Source organism: Carya illinoinensis, chromosome 5, assembly GCF_018687715.1.
Source record: "Carya illinoinensis cultivar Pawnee chromosome 5, C.illinoinensisPawnee_v1, whole genome shotgun sequence".
NCBI classification, from domain to species: Eukaryota; Viridiplantae; Streptophyta; class Magnoliopsida; order Fagales; family Juglandaceae; genus Carya; species Carya illinoinensis.
Window position 1 is genome coordinate 46,937,334 of NC_056756.1, and position 16,280 is coordinate 46,953,613.

Below are 16,280 nucleotides of genomic sequence, written 5' to 3' on the forward strand. Positions count from 1 at the left end.
GGATGAGGAGATACTTAAGTGGGTCGAGTTTCGAACATCCGACCCAGGTGTCTGCTCTATATAGAAGAAAATAGACCGTATGATTTTTTGGAGTTTTATTTTGAGAGCATTCACTCTACTTTCAATCGAAAGCTCAATTAAAAAACAGTAAAGAGTGAATAAGAATTAGTAGTGGAATGGAAATGCAGGAGTGGGGAGTGGATGCCATCCACCATTCAACCTAATAACTCAGGAAGAACACACAGAAAGGCAACAGAATATGCAGGAGTTAGGCAAGCACGGATATACCTGATCTTCTCGGGGAACGAGCATAATTGGAGGACCACCCAGCACCCAAAAAGAAAGGTCCAGCAGTACGTCAACCACGTACTAGAGAATAACAAACGGAACAAAATGACGTTGGTCCTGACCCCTTGTCAAAAGAGGAGATTTTCCCGTTTTATTTCCTCACTGAAGAAGAGAGGCAACAAAGATATGAAAGAGCAAAATTACCATAAACCCAAAAATGCAATTTAGAAAAGCTAGAGTTATTGAAATTGTCTCAATGTGTACTTTCAGGAGAATGATGTATCCGACTTAAAATTACCGACTCTGACTCATTTGACCCAGGCATCATAGCCTCACATGCCCTGGGAGAACCCACCGGATAACATTTAGGCCCATTTATTGCATCACCTGAAAGCCCTTCCTCTACACTACATGCCAATTTTTCACAGATGATCTTGGTCTTGCCAATCCTCTCAATGTTCTCGCCATCCATGGGAATGGTAGCAGTGGTGGTGGCGGTGGTCTGCGATTCATTATTACCTTTCAAAATACAATCCCCATCTGCAACCTCCAAATTCACCTGATCAGAAGGCATCCTATCCTTTTTCTCGCCACTGGAAACTGCCAGCGACTCTCCTTGGTTCTCACCACCACAGGCCTGAACCAGCACTTCCCTCTGTGGTGGAGGATCAACATGATTCTGGAACTCCTGAGTGGGGGATGAAACTGGCTCAATATTTTCCTGCATTACAACAGTTGAGCCATCTTCAACTCCCCTCTCATCTCGCCAATGTTCGGTTGGCTCCTCTGCTTTCACCACATCGCAGATGGGGCCTTGCTCTTCTTCCTGTGTCTCCTGGTTTGATGGTGAGACAACGCCTAATGTTCCCACAGCAACGGGCAGCCGACCTACTACTTCCACCCTCTGCTTCTTGTAGAGGTCCATGGCTCTCTGCAAACCAGAAAGCATTTAAACTAATAAGAGGCTAGAATCAATAATATTTAGTCTCATAAATCATGTTTGGGAAAGATTCTTAAAACCATATTGCCCATGCAGCCCAATTATAGCAAACCAAGGTTGGTCTAAGAATGACAGTAAAAATGAATTCGTCTAAACGGGAAAAGTATATGTGACCGTTACTTTGTACTCAGAAGACAGCTATACTGCTCAAAAAATGACACTCCAAATCAGGTTAATTTAATTCCCCAGATCAAACCACTTGCAAATAGGAAATAAAAGTACATTTGAAATGAGTACTGGAGAAATCTAGGTACTTTTATTGAGACCATAGGCTGACGAGAAAACTGCTATGCTTAGTTTGCAATTTTGCCACATACATCTTGTACTTGGCAATTATGACACATACATACCAGGTAACTACAGTTGTATTGCTTTGCAATCATGTACGAGGAAAGAGAAAAGTAAATTGAGGGTCTAAGAACTTGTTAAATTATATTTGAATACAGATAGATACACGCATTATTTGAATACAACACGTGACAACCAAACCACCTAAAAAAAAAAAAAACAAATCCAGGAGTAGCAATTTTTAACTCTCTTCATCCATCATAAAATTTACCTGAAGAACAGAATCCTTTATGGCAGGAAAAGGTGAATGACTCAATAAGTTATTGGAAAATTTCAGACCCGTTCTTCCAGAATCCTGTCACATTACAAAACAACAATAATGCAACAGCTATTGATAAGACTAAAAATTTGCAAAGCGACAGAGTTCTGTCAAGATTTTCTACCTCCAAAAATACATCCATAGTGGTATCTTCTTCAGTAGTTTCCCTTTGTTCAATATCCAGTAAGTTTATACACTGACTGTACAACTCTGGACGTGCAAGTTCTGCTGAAATATCGAGCTTAGAAAGATAAAAAATGTTGAAATGAGAAACATCATCACTTGATAATTTAGGATGATCAGCTGCCTTCTCATGGGCAGGTTTAGGCAGAGTTTCAGAAGTTTCTTGTGCTGGAGAAGTGCCCGTGGAACTTATTTCAGTGGTTTTTGCCTGAACCTCCTGATAATTATCTTCATGATGAGACCTCTGAGCTGCCTTCACAGCCAAAGCATCGTCTATTGTGGCCTGCACTGGATAATCATCTTTATGGGATGGGGAAGCCAAGTCCCTTTTCATATCAGCATCTTGTCCTTTCCACAAGTCTGCATTGGATTCCCATCCCCTACCATTCATCGAATGCCTCTTCTGGTCCCATTCAGGCCCCCCATACAGGCAAGGAGGGCCTGAACCATTATTTCCATCCCATCCATGCAAGTGAGGAGGGCCTGAACCATCCATCATGTTCTGCCAGCCAACTGGGCGCAAGTGCCCAGAAAACCTGTCAGCTTCGGGGATATGATAATGAATCCCAGAGTGGTTAATTTCCACAGCAGGTCTAACACCAAACAAAGGTTGAGAAGGAAACTGGGGGATCATCGCCTGAAAACCTCCATGAGGAGGTCCGTGTTGGAAAGGAATGAAGCCATTTGGCACGGATGATGACCAATTTGGGACACCCCTCCAAGCATTTCCATGCCCTCTTCCCATGCCAGAATCACTACCCCTCTTATATCGGGCAGTGGAGTTTAGTCTACCATCTTCTTCCAATGAACCCACAAAAGAAGGGCTATCAACTCCAGCTCTAAATGCAGATGGCGGGGGAATCAGAGAAGATGCATTGCTCAGACTAGTTCTATTGTAATATGGCGAATCTGCCTGAGAGGAATCATCCAATGGAGGCTTTTCTAGTGGAAAGTCTCGATACAGCCTGTCCTCAGTTGTAGAGAAATCTCTTGCATCAATAGAAGCAATGCTTCTCCGTCCTGTTTCATCGATATCGAGACTCCGCCTAACACCAGTTCTATTCATATACCTTCGGTCAAGACTTGAAGATGAAGGAGATCTTTCAACCAAGCCCTTGGGTGATGCCTTGGAACTTGAAGACCTTTCAGTTGACAGCTCCCCTAAATGACTGTCATCCATTTTGACAGTTCTCTCCATGGATCTGTACTTGGAACCTTTCTCTGGCACTCCAGAGAAAGCACTTACCTCTCTTGAAGAAATTGCTTTGGGCCTCTGTTGAGATTTATTATCCCCATACTTCACATCTTCCAGATTCAAATGCCTGAAACAAGGGGGGGGGGAAGAACATCCTCACCATCAACTCCACATATGCTTCAACAGAATATAAGAAAATAAAAAACCAATAAAACTCTCTTTCACCTTTGAGAAATTGCATGTGAATTCAAGTTCCATATATTTGATCTCAAATGAAACTTGAAGATATATTAGAACAGCCAAATAAGAATTTAAACAAATGCTTAGGAGTACAAGTCCAGTTTGGTCCAATTTTGAATATATTTTAGAACCGAACTGGTATCTATCAGTTTTGAGATTTGAAGAACCGATACTGCATCGGTTACACCCCTAAACCGGTACTTCTGGTTTTACCGGTTCCGGTCCAGTTCAATCTAATTTTTCCAATATATTACATAATATATTATAGTATATAATAATATAGTGATAATATATCTAATTTTTCCAATATATTACATAATATATTATAGTATATAATAATATAGTGATAATATATTGTGGCATATTATAATATACATTATAATTGTATTATAGACTCTAGTGATATAGGGTTTAAAATTTAATATTATATTAATTAGTAAAATATCATATAATACAAAATTATTCTATATTATATATAAAATTATATATAATATACAAAATCATATAAAAAATATTTTATACAATGTAAAAAATAAAAAATATATATATATGAACCAGGTCTGGTCCGGTGTGGCGTTACACAGAAGGAAAACTGGAACCGGACCGATTTTGACCAGTTTTGAGAAAAATGAAACAGGTATCAGACCGGACTAAACCCACCAGTCCAATTTACCCCTTTTTTTTTTCCAGTTCAAATGCTATTGTTGAGCCCATTTCATGTTTCGGATGTCATCATTCCAGTTGTAGGCTTACATTCTACCCAGGTCTGGTCCGGTGTGGCGTTACACAGAAGGAAAACTGGAACCGGACCGATTTTGACCAGTTTTGAGAAAAATGAAACAGGTATCAGACCGGACTAAACCCACCAATCCAATTTACCCCTTTTTTTTTTCCAGTTCAAATGCTATTGTTGAGCCCATTTCATGTTTCGGATGTCATCATTCCAGTTGTAGGCTTACATTCTACCCAATTGATGCCACTTCTAATCATTATACTCCAAGTTTGATTGCATCAAGCAGTTGTATTACATGAATTGCAACACGTGAAAAGATGGCATCGGGTTGGTTACGAAACTTTAATATATAAATTTATATTCCTACTTTCTCACATTACTCACTACTTCTAACCATGAACCCACAATCAAGATTTTTCTACTGGGATGCCACTGATGGTTTGCTAGGGCAGCAAATGATTGAACCAAAAAGATAAACAAACAATTTGGACCATATAACACAGAATTAAAGGTATTGCCCATATATTCTGCAGGAATCTCAGCAGTTCTAATACGTCACTGAACCCAACACCCCCACCCCCCCCCCCAAAAAAAAAAGAAAAAAAAAAAAAAAGAAAAACTGAAGCTTATATAAAAGGAAAATAAAAACAAAGCACATAGATTGCCATAGTGCATTACTAAGCCTGCAAAGCTACCGCAGCTTTAACAAGTACAACAATACGTTTCAAATATTTATTTTGATAAGTAACAATACGTTTCAAATACTATAAACCAGAATAGCCTAATTTTGATAAAGAACACACAAAGAAAATCACCATAAAAACACCCAAGCAATTACAATTCCAAAGGTAAGTTACATAAGTAACTACGCTAACTCCAACTAGATTACCAACTAAATGGAGCGCAAGTAAGATAACTACCTGTACTCATCCATACCAACATATGAACTGGAGCTGGGTGAAGTTCTCCGTCTGTTGCTACTAATTGGAGTGTCTGCATGAGATTGGCGTGATTGAGATCTCCCCATATCAGCATCCGATTCAACTTTACCACCACTCCAAGATTTGTTTTCTCCATCAGGATAATTAGCTTTGACAATTCTAGGTTTATTATCATTAGAATCGTCACGATCATCTGGAGATCTTTTCTTTCCCCTACCATCTTTGTATCCAACACTTCGGTCATCAAGATGCGACCCATCACGGTCACGATGACGATCACGGTCACGATCTTGGTCACGATGACGGTCACGGTCTTGGTCTCGCTCTCGGTCACGATCATATTCACGGTCATGCTCACGTCCACGATCACGAATGCGATCCAGACCACGATCTCGGTCACGGTCCCAATCCAAGTCATAGTCACGATCACTATCACGATCACGGTGACGACCATGCCCACGGTCCCCATCACGTTCACGGTCATGGCCACGATCACGATCCCGGTCCCTCTCACGACCGGGATCCCTATCACGCTCACGCTCGCGATCAATGTCCTTGATTTTCTTCTGTCGTATTTCTACAGCATCTTTTTCATCCCTTGGATGCTTATCATCAGATTTGATGCTACTCTGATCTTTGGTAGGGCGATCATCGCTTTGCTTGTCATCACGGTGCTTGTTATCTCTATCCATGTACTTGTCTTTACCCCTCTCATCCTTGTGCTTTTCATCCTTTTGCCGCCCATCCTTGCCAAAGTCATCCCTAGATGAAAATCTTCTATCATTAATCTCTACAATATCATCTTGATGCTTTTCCCAATCACCAGAACCATCTTTTCTTTTCCTCACTCGTTTCTCAAGCTGATTTTCTTCAAGACTTCGCAGCTCATCCTGTGCATTCAAACCTGCAAAAAGACAGAAATTAAAATGTTAATGGGAGTTTCAAGAAGAGCAGTTAAGATCATCTACATGGTTTTCATACAACAGTTCCTTTTATTGGTAAAAAAAATTAATGGTTTTCACACAACAGTTTTAGCACAAAGTCTTTATATACCATCATATATGAAATCTTTCAATACTTCTCAAAAGGAAGAAAAAGAACATACGAAAGGGCAGGGAACTAGATCACAAGTCAGATCAATACTCAGTTTGTTTGGTGCATGAGTTAGAATCAAGAAGAAACTTAGTTGATCTAACAGGTTAACATATAATTCATGCAGTATATGTACAATTTCTAAATAAAAAACCCTCTTCCCAAACAAAACTTATTAGTAAAATCTTGACTGTTCAAATCTCTCATAGCACTAGTACTTCTGATAACCCATCATATTAATCTGACAAATTTTTTTTATTGGCACCAGGGTTCTAAACGAAGTCCCGAATAATTATGGGTGTGCAAAAGCCCATGGTAAGAAGTTTACCACAAGTGCACCTCGAGTTATTCAAGGGAAAATTTCCCCAATCCGATGGCGCCTAGAAATTGTTTGCACCCAAGGTTTGAATCTTAAGACCAGCAAGGAGCATGCAACCAAGACCAACCCCTTAAGGTTTTAGTCCAACAATTACACTGAAATACTCTCGGTTCATATTCCAATATTAAATCCAAGATATTAAGTTTCATTCCAAGATATTACTTATCAAAAAAAAAAAAAAGTTTCATTCAAAGATATTAAGTTTCATTCAAAACTATATTTTAAGAAGAAGAGTCATCAGTTGTCACACACTTGTATAAGATAAGAGGATATCTTAGCCAACTAGATATGGCCTCCAAAACATTTGTGCACAAGGCATTATTGCAGCGTAAAAGAGACCATTTACTTATGTCTCCCTCAATCATGATTCTTATCCAAGTACACGGGACATATACAAGAACCACACCTATGCATGGCTGTCTAAATATTATACTAGACTGCAAAAAGTCACAATAGCAAGCATTATTGCTAAAAGATTATATATAATTCTCATCAACCCTTATATCTCCAAAGCCATGAAGAACCAAAGACTGTGACCAAGCATGAACTTAGCAGATCATGGTTTGATTTTATTACAAGGGAATTTGAAGCATGATGTGGGAAATAAATGAATCCTTTATAGAATTAAGGATGTTCTAGAGAATACGTTGCCACTAAAATGAAGAAATGCAGTTGGTAAGCATAACTGGACTCCAAAAATCACTATTTACAAAAAAGGCTACATATTTATTATAATCTATAGATGGTAAAAAGATTACATGCTTGAGTTATCTAACAAGAACAAACATCCTTTATGTGGCAGGAAAAGAGGGGGGGGGGGGGGGGGGGGAGGGGAATTGAACACTGAATCGCCCAGTTAGAATAAAACCGTCCCCAGCGCATCGGTGATCCCCACAACCATACATTCCCAAAATGATTGCTGATGGATTTGCATCCACATGAAAGATATCTGGTCTCACCAGTCTCCCCAACTATAGTAAAGTTGCCACATCAAAGGAACTGATGAATATTTGACAAATTAAAAAAGGCTTGGAAAATAAATAATGGTTATTTGATGTGGGAGTCTTCACCTGAAGTAGTCTCAATCTGCTTCATGTAAGTAAGCAATAATTTCAAATCAGACAAAGGTTTCGAAGTAGCAACACATCTTATGATGAGGCACTTTTGTCACTTTACCCTAAAACTATAGTCAATATTTAATGGCATCTGCATCTGCTGTGGAGTTACCCTGCAAAGAAATCTACAACATCTTCAACATCCAGAAAGGCCACACGACTGATCTTCACCAATCATAGATGGATCAGGCATTTATTATTACTTGGGAATCAGTGGAAAGGGGTGCAACCCAAGTACACAAGGTGTATACAAGAGAAAGCCACTAACTAGGAAGAAGAGGGAAGACAACAAGACATAGAAATCAATATAATTACAAACCTGGACCATTCTATTCAAACAGAGGTTTTCACAATATGGTTCTAAGATCATCCACCGTGTTCCCACAGTCCTCAAAGTTCCAAGAATTATGTTTATTCACGCGCACAAGCCAAACTAAAACATTGCAATGACCTACATGATAACTTCTCCAATAAGCCAGCAACTCTACAATCCTTTGGTGCATCACCCCCAACACCCAAAATTGGAAGATAGAGACCATGCTTCTCTAGCAACTTTACAATGCAGCAATAAATTATCAATTGTTTCTTCAATACTATTGCACTTTTGATTTGGATTGGTACTCCACTATTCTTGCACATACATCATCCTTATCACTAAAATTTTCCTCCTCAAATAATCTATAACCTAGGATCTTTCCGAAGTCAATTTTCCACGGAAAGAATGCCACCCGCAATGGGGCTTCGTTCTGCCAAATGCCTCTCTAGAGTAAAGGGAGTACCAACAGAATGCAATGCTTGATGAAAAGTCTTGACCTCAAACTTCCTTCTTGTGGACAATTCCACCAGATCTTATCCTCAACCACTGCCTCTCGACCTAGTAGAGTATAAAAGCTTGAAGAATGAGGAAAGCAACTCCAATTCCCAATCTTGTGCTTATGAAAGATGGACTTCTATAGTTATAGAAGAAAGAATTTGCCTAATCAGCACTCCACTTAATACATAAATGAATTTCACGACAACAAGCGAAAAAGAATTCCATTTTTGAGGTGCATTTACTGCAGTATGATTCTCTAACAATAAGTTTTTAGATTAACAGCTTGCATTCTTGTTAACATTATCCTTATCTCTTGTATAACTTCTTGTTTTACTTGGGCTATGCCTATTCATATTAATACTATCGTTTACCTATCAAAAAAAAAAAAACATTATCCTTGATCTTCCTTTTCACTAGCAAAACAAGCATTTACTTGAATTTAAATGAACATGAATATTACTTAATGTATTATCAACTAGACGTATCCGGTCAAGAATTGTTCAGATTTTTTTACAAGTAATCAAATACTTTATTAGAGAATGCAAAAGGCATAGGAACTTGTCAAATTTCACCTCAAGGGATGGATTTGACCACTTCTTTAATGCTCATAGGTTTTTTTTTTTTTTTGATAAGTTTCTTTAATGCTTATAATTGGGACACACTTATCATATTCACTATAATTTCTACCCTTTCCAAAGACCTTTAGATCCATCCAAGTTTCCCAGTAGTCTCCAAAGGTAAATTCATTTCATGTAAAGTAAATTAAACAATCCAAGTAATCCAAAGTTAGTTTTTTATCATGTGGTTGCTTCTTCTACTATTACTGTTCTGAAATCCAAGGTACCAATGGGAACAGAGGAATACCCAAAAAGATGCGTGCAGAGACAAGTACAAAAGACGTCATTGCCAAAGACTTGACAAAAAATTTTAACCTAAAAACTAAAAAATCACACAAAGGATTTGTGTAGCCAATCCTACCAAATCGAAATTAAAACGTTCTTTACCCTAGTAAAGACTTATTTACCCCTTAAACAAAACCTGGGGAGATATTTTTTTTTTTTAATAAGTAATAAGAAGATTTTATTCATACGAATGAAATAGGCATCGCCGTGTACACAGGAAGTATACAAAAGAACACCTAATTACATTCTAGCTAAGGAAAGAACTGGGGAGATATTTACAGAATCTAAGACATTTTTCTTCTTAATCCCAAGAGTGGAATTGAGCATGGTGTTTTTTTACACAATTCCATGAATTGGACAAGCATATCAACTCCTACAGCGACTATAATAAATTAATAGCATCATATATATATTTTTTTTTGATAAGTCAGCATCATATATATTTTGAAGCTTATAAGATACGTTATGGAGCAAAGCTACAATGCATACAAGGCACTCAGTAAAACGTGATTTTAATTGGAAAATGTAATGGATCTGTCGGACTAATAAATCATTTTAGGTTGAAGAACAGTTCTTGGATAACTATGAGAAAAATGGCTGGATATGTAGAAGGGCCATCGCACAGCAATGTACCAACGCCCATTTGTTACAACCAGATAGAGGTTTCAACCAAAATTGGATTAAGCAATGTAGCAACGCCCATTTGTTACAACCCCAGCAATGTACCAAAGAATCTACTATAATTAAGCTTATCAGCCACTGACTGGCACAAAGTTCGTTCAAACCGTATATGGGGCCTAAAATTGGATTAAACTCAAATAATGATTCCAAGGTCTTCCCTAAGAACTAAAATAGCCTTACCATCAAACTCTAATGGTATCTACTTTGTATGCTAGCAACGACCTGACGTTCTAACACTCTAAACACCCAGCATCGGTCATAACAACCGCAGAGAATATTAAAATGTCATTAAAATCACAAAAAAATCATATATACCAACAACCAACCAGTTACCTTACCAGTTTTTTCTACCACCTTCTTGGCCTCACGTTGTTCCTCATTCTCAACGACCAACCTATCAGTTTTCGCTTCTTTAATCCTCTTCTCTCTTTCAATGCCGCCTTCCCTACTCTCCTTTCGACCCGAATCCCTATGCTTCCCGCTACTCTTCTTTGCCTCCGCACCCTCACCATACACTCCCACACCCTCCTCTCTCCTCTTACTGCTACCACTACTCTTCGGTTCCCCCAAAGCCTTTGACTCCTTGGACCTCTTTGACACCTCATTCCGATCTTCCTCGCCTCCATTCCACCGATCGCTCACTCCGTCGCCTGCCCGCTCCCTCCGTCGCTTGGAAGGGCCATGCTCTTCGGAATAGTCCCCATTTCCAGTCCCGTAAAAGTCTTTGGCCTCCTTCAGAGAATCGACTTTCCGCTTCTCACTCGAACCCGATTCCTTGGGGACCCTAGAGACACCGCCACTCTCTTCCTTGCCCTTCCGATCCTTCAAGTTCGAGTCTTTCTCCGAGTCCGAATGCTCCCTCGCTTCCCTCGAACTGTGTTTGCTCGATTTGTGCCGCGAACTCCTCGGCATCACTGAAAACGATCTCAAATTCAAGATACAAACCTCCCCGAACAGAAGCTCAAGCCCTAATTTCCCGCGAACAAAAACTAGCACTCAGATCGAAACTCAAAACCCTAGTCCCGAGTCCCCGAACGATTTTCACCGACAAAACCAGAGATCAGAACCGCAATCATGCAGCTTCTCAACAAAATCAAGCACTCACTCAGACTCAGAAACCGGAACCCTAATTTACAAACTTTCAGGGGTTGAACCGCCCGCACTTACGAAACAAAAACCCTAACAGTGGACGGTGGTCGGATAACCGGACGGTGAGTTACCTGAATGAAAGGATCGCGGGGATCGGAGCAGGGGGTTAAAAGATGGGGACCGAAATTTGTGTGAAGCACGAGAGAGCCACCGAGAGAGAACCGGAGGGGGGGAATAAATGCGGAAGGAAATCGTGCATGTGCTGTTTGAAGTGAGAAAAGGAGGTTCTCAAATCTCAGCCCTTGGGTTGTCTTTGTTTTGTTTACGAGACTCCGAGAAGACTTAGGAGGATAATTTGAGACCGTATGACGATATTACCCTCTAACTGTCCAATGAAAATGTGACACGTTTGGATAAACTGTGAAGGGACAAACAACGCAGAGTAATCAAATGCACCCGACATAGGCATTGGTGGATCCCCTTATCTTTTCGGATCTGATCAGTGGAATATACCTTTGGTCAAGTGAAACAGTGAAATTAGGAGACGGATATGTTTGCATGCTAAGTTAATTTTAATTTTTTGATGAGATTTATTATTTTTTTAATTTTTTATAAAAAAAATTAAACTAATCTCAATCTATTTTATATATTTAAATATATATTAATTTATTTATATTTAAATATATTTTAATAGAATCTATAAAATATTATTAGTCACATATCAATTCAAATCATCTGAAATTATTTTAACATTCAAATAAAGCCTAAAATTCTCGATTCCCCCTTGATCTCAACTTTCAAGAAACATCCAATTGTCACACTATAATTTTATAAAATTACAAGATTGTTTTCCAATATAATGCTCGGGAAAAATTATATTCTCAAGTTAATAGGTAGAACAAACTTAGTAAAATATTTATATAATATAATTTTAAAATTTGAACCTTATCGTATAAAAGGTTATAGTTTTTTCTTGAAGTTAATATTTAGAGTCTAATCCAAGCATTAATTGGTTAAGAAATTTGGATGAAAATATACTGTAAATGGGCACCTTTTTTTCACTTGTATGTAATAGGTGTCCATGTACTAAGTGCTTTAGACATGTTACAATACATACCCCAACCAACTAATCAATGGAAGAGCCTTAATGAATAAGTTTTGAATTGACGAAACTCACCAAATTGAAGAACCCCTTTGGCAGCGATCTCTTTCCAAAAGACTTCTTTCTGCTGTGATCTTTTTTGTTCCTGACTATACTTGCCTCATTTTGTTGCCGTTATGAAGTTCTATACTCCTCTAACCATGTAACCATAAGTTAATGTGTTTCATAATTGCTTGGTTTTTATTGTTTGATCACGAGTAATATTATATACAGTCATAAAATGCACAAATACCACATAATTACTTTGAAAAAGAGTGGGGTCCACTATTAAAAATTAATTTTTTTTCATATAGATATCATATTAATTTACTTTTTAAAAAAATTATGTAATATTTGCGCACTCCATGATTATAAATATCATTTCTCAAATCAAAATGCAAGAAACACTCTAGTTAGAACTCTTTCCCAATTTATAAGAACTAGAGCTTTTGCTGAAGTAGGATCCCACTCCCAGTGTAGAAGAGCTGCATCCATAGCAATCAAATCTAGAAAATACTGTCATATATCACATATAACAAAGACACTTTTGAAGACTTAGAAGTGTATAAATTAACTTTACACATTATTCAATGTCGAGCTGGGCTTAAAAATTATACGTAATGTGAATAGTGTGTTGTGTACAAGATTTCAAACAGCACTACTCATTTATGAATAATTCCACTCTTTATATAATTTTATACAAGTGTATTAAATCACTATTATTTATACAAATTTATACGCTTAAAATGATATCAAATCTGCAATCTTTATCCATCCACTTAGTCTGTATAAATTTTAAATCATTATTGTGCTTAATATCTATGTTGAAGTTGTTACCAGTCTCGTTCACTACGCATTAGATTCAATTGATAAAAGTTCATCAGAGAACCGATTGAATGAAGATCAATTTCAGGCGACTGTCAATCCCTTTGGATGAGCGATCGGTTGTTGAAACAAACTCTTAAAATCTCATTGATTTTGATTGGAGGGTAGACGAAAATCAATTTCTCAATTTCATGGACATATCAAAATTGTAATGCTTCAATAGAAATTTCAAACTACATATAGTGAATCATTCCAAGAAAAAATGGGTTTCTTGGAATTGTATTTGCTGGCCTCTCTCGGAAGGTAATTTGGGTATGAAAAACCTATTTGATGTCATTAAAGCACTCCATTGTAAATTGGCTTGGACGTTTCTGTGTTCTAATTCTCTTTGGACCCAAACCCTGCATCAAAACTATATGACTAACGTCATTCCCTTGAACCTCGCTGTGGCCAAAACTTTTCATTCTAACCCGTGGAGAACCATTTGTAGTTTTCTCCTTATGAAAAGTCAATGAGGGTACTTAAACTTTTGGCATGACAATTTTTAGCCCAAAAATTTTCTCGGTTTCCAACCCTACCTCATCTCTTAAAAATGTCTATTCTACCTATTGATTTGATCATTAATAATCTCTTGTACAATGGTGGCAAATTTTTACTACTGAAAGTTAGCAACTCCCTTGTAACCCTTAAACCGGGTCTTGATACTAGAGCTTGGAAGCATAGTCAAGATGGCAATTTTACCTCTAAATCATCCAAGAACCTTTTTAGAAACTAATCTCATGTCTTCCCTTTTGTGTCTTTTATTTGGTATCATGGGATCCCCACCAAGATCTATGTCTTCGTTTGGAAATTGTGGCACAGTTGTGTCACCCTCGACGAGAGGTCCAACAATGTGGTAATCTCCTAATCTCTAATTGTTCTTCTTGCTTTGTTGGCGCTGTGGAGACTACCAACCACGTCTTCATTGATTGTTCCCTTTTTATGAGGGTGTGGCTTTATTTTGCTTCTATCTTTGGCTATATGCATACTACATCTAGTAGTTGGAAAGCTAACACTATTTAATGGTGGTCCTCATTATGCTGATCAATTCCACTTACTCGCCTGCTTGTTGCCCTTTCTCATTCTTTGGCAGGTTTGGTTAACTAAACAAAGCTAGATTTGAAGATAGCCATACTAGTGTTAGTACCATCATTTACAAGATCAACAAATGGTTGCGTGATCTCAACCCCTTGCTTAAACCTAAGTTCTTATTGTCTTGTTTCAATACTTCGGTCATCGAGTCTCTTCATATTTCAAGTATCACAGCTAGAACTAAGAGGCCTTTCCTTGTAAAGTGGATCCCTCCCCCATGGGAACTCTCAAGCTCAACATTGATGGTGCTTTCAAAGGTAATCCTAGTATTATTGGTTGTGAGGGCATATTAATGGCCTTTAATAGCTCTGTTATTGATGGGTTTTCTTGTTTTTTGAGCATCGACACCAACACTTTTGCTAAGCTTTCATCTTTAAATATTGGCTTGCTTTTGTGTTACCAATTAGATGTTTCTGACCTTATTGTGGAATTAGACTCTTATGTGGTGATTAATTGGTTTAATTCCAATTTTCAGCCCCATTGGATTTTTTTTTTTTTTAATATTTAGAATGATATTTTGCATCTTAAAAACTGTTTTTCTTTTAGAATCTATCATGTTAACGGGAAAAACAATACTTTAGCCGATAGCCTTGCCTCATTCGGTGCACATGGTAATACGGTAGGCTTTTATTCCCTTTTACAACTTCCTAAAATATGGTAGACGTTTTTGCTTTGGATTGTGCATGTGTTCCCAACCTTAGGCATTAATATATTTTTTTTTTCCTTTTTTAGATTCTTATTTGTGCATATTTTATTGTTTTTAATCATTTCCACCTAATTTATTGGAGGTTGGTTTTGGGATTTTGAATGTAACATTCAAGCTCCTTCTTGTGTAAGGTATTTTCTCTGCCATAAGTGATGGTTATCAATAAAATTAAGGTCTGGTCCTCCTTTTATTTTTCTATTTTTTTTTATAAGAAGAAGAAACTTTATTTAAAATATCAGAAAACATTACAACCTATGTTTGTCTACCCAAACAACAGACTAAACACAATCGGGAACTTCCCACACTCAAGTCTTCAATATGCCAAGCATACTTAGCTAGTTTATCCGCTCCTTCGTTGCCAAGACGTCCAACATGTTGAATACTGCAATGAGGGACATATACATAATCAAAGAATCACTCCAAATAATTAAGTTGTTAATGCCTCTGTGTATGAATAGTTGAAGGCCCCTTAGAATGACCAACAACTCAATCTCAAAGAGGGTCAGTTACACCTCTTTCCTTCTTACTGAAGCAAACAATACCTCATCTTTGTCATTTCTGAGGATTGTACTCGTGCCTGCTTTTTGTAGATCCGGAAATAGAGCACCATCTACATTCAACTTAAGAGAAACAACAGGTGGTGGCACCCAAACTCCTTATGGCTTTTTATTCACTCCTAAACTGCCCTTAACATCTGACCCCAGTGAAAGGGAATTGTGAGCAGCTATAGGAGGTTGTACTTTCTTATCCTCAGTACTATACGACTGCATTTAGCCTGAACATAACAGACCAAATCCTCAAAACCAGTGAAATCTGCTTCCAAAAGATACCACGTTATTAAGATGATAGAAGTGTCTGTTTTTTATAATATTCTAATAAAACTTCATCAACACGATTGGTTGTTTTTTTCCCCATCTGCCATAAGTAAAATGTAAGAGCACGGATGGGTAACGGAGTTACGTGTGCGCGTTGGCCTTCATTGGAGGGATGTAGACATACAATTATATGTCTTATTTTGGGCTAAAGTTGTGGTCCGGAAGCAAGCCACAGGAGTTGGGCTTTTTAGCACGCAAACCACTTAATCAAGTTTGGGTGTATATATAGTTATTTTTATATATTTTATTGATGTAATTAATTAAAATAATTATTTAATATTAAAAAAATAATATAATTAATTAAATTAATGATGTGTATAAAAAATATGTAAAAATGACTATA

At 37.7% G+C, this 16,280-nt stretch overlaps 1 protein-coding gene across 1 annotated transcript; it reads right to left on the reverse strand.

Annotated features, from left to right (window-relative positions):
* Positions 1-473: 473 nt before the first annotated feature.
* On the reverse strand, positions 474-11,574 carry LOC122309417 (peptidyl-prolyl cis-trans isomerase CYP95-like). The gene is made up of 5 exons (XM_043122903.1): positions 10,509-11,574; positions 5,167-6,091; positions 2,020-3,400; positions 1,848-1,931; positions 474-1,219 (listed from the first exon to the last, which is right to left on the reverse strand). The coding sequence occupies exons 1-5, from the start codon at positions 11,080-11,082 to the stop codon at positions 542-544; spliced, it is 3,642 nt and encodes a 1,213-aa protein (XP_042978837.1). The 5' UTR covers positions 11,083-11,574; the 3' UTR covers positions 474-541.
* Between the last annotated feature and the right edge of the window lie 4,706 nt (positions 11,575-16,280).

Coding starts and splice junctions, on each gene's coding strand:
- LOC122309417 (XM_043122903.1), bottom strand. CDS start 11,082: ATGCCGAGGAGTTCGCGGCACAAATCGAGCAAACACAGTTCGAGGGAA. Junction 3,401..5,166: donor GTTGGTATGGATGAGTACAG/GTAGTTATCTTA, acceptor CCCTTGTTTCAG/GCATTTGAATCTGGAAGATG. Junction 1,932..2,019: donor CTATGGATGTATTTTTGGAG/GTAGAAAATCTT, acceptor GTAATGTGACAG/GATTCTGGAAGAACGGGTCT.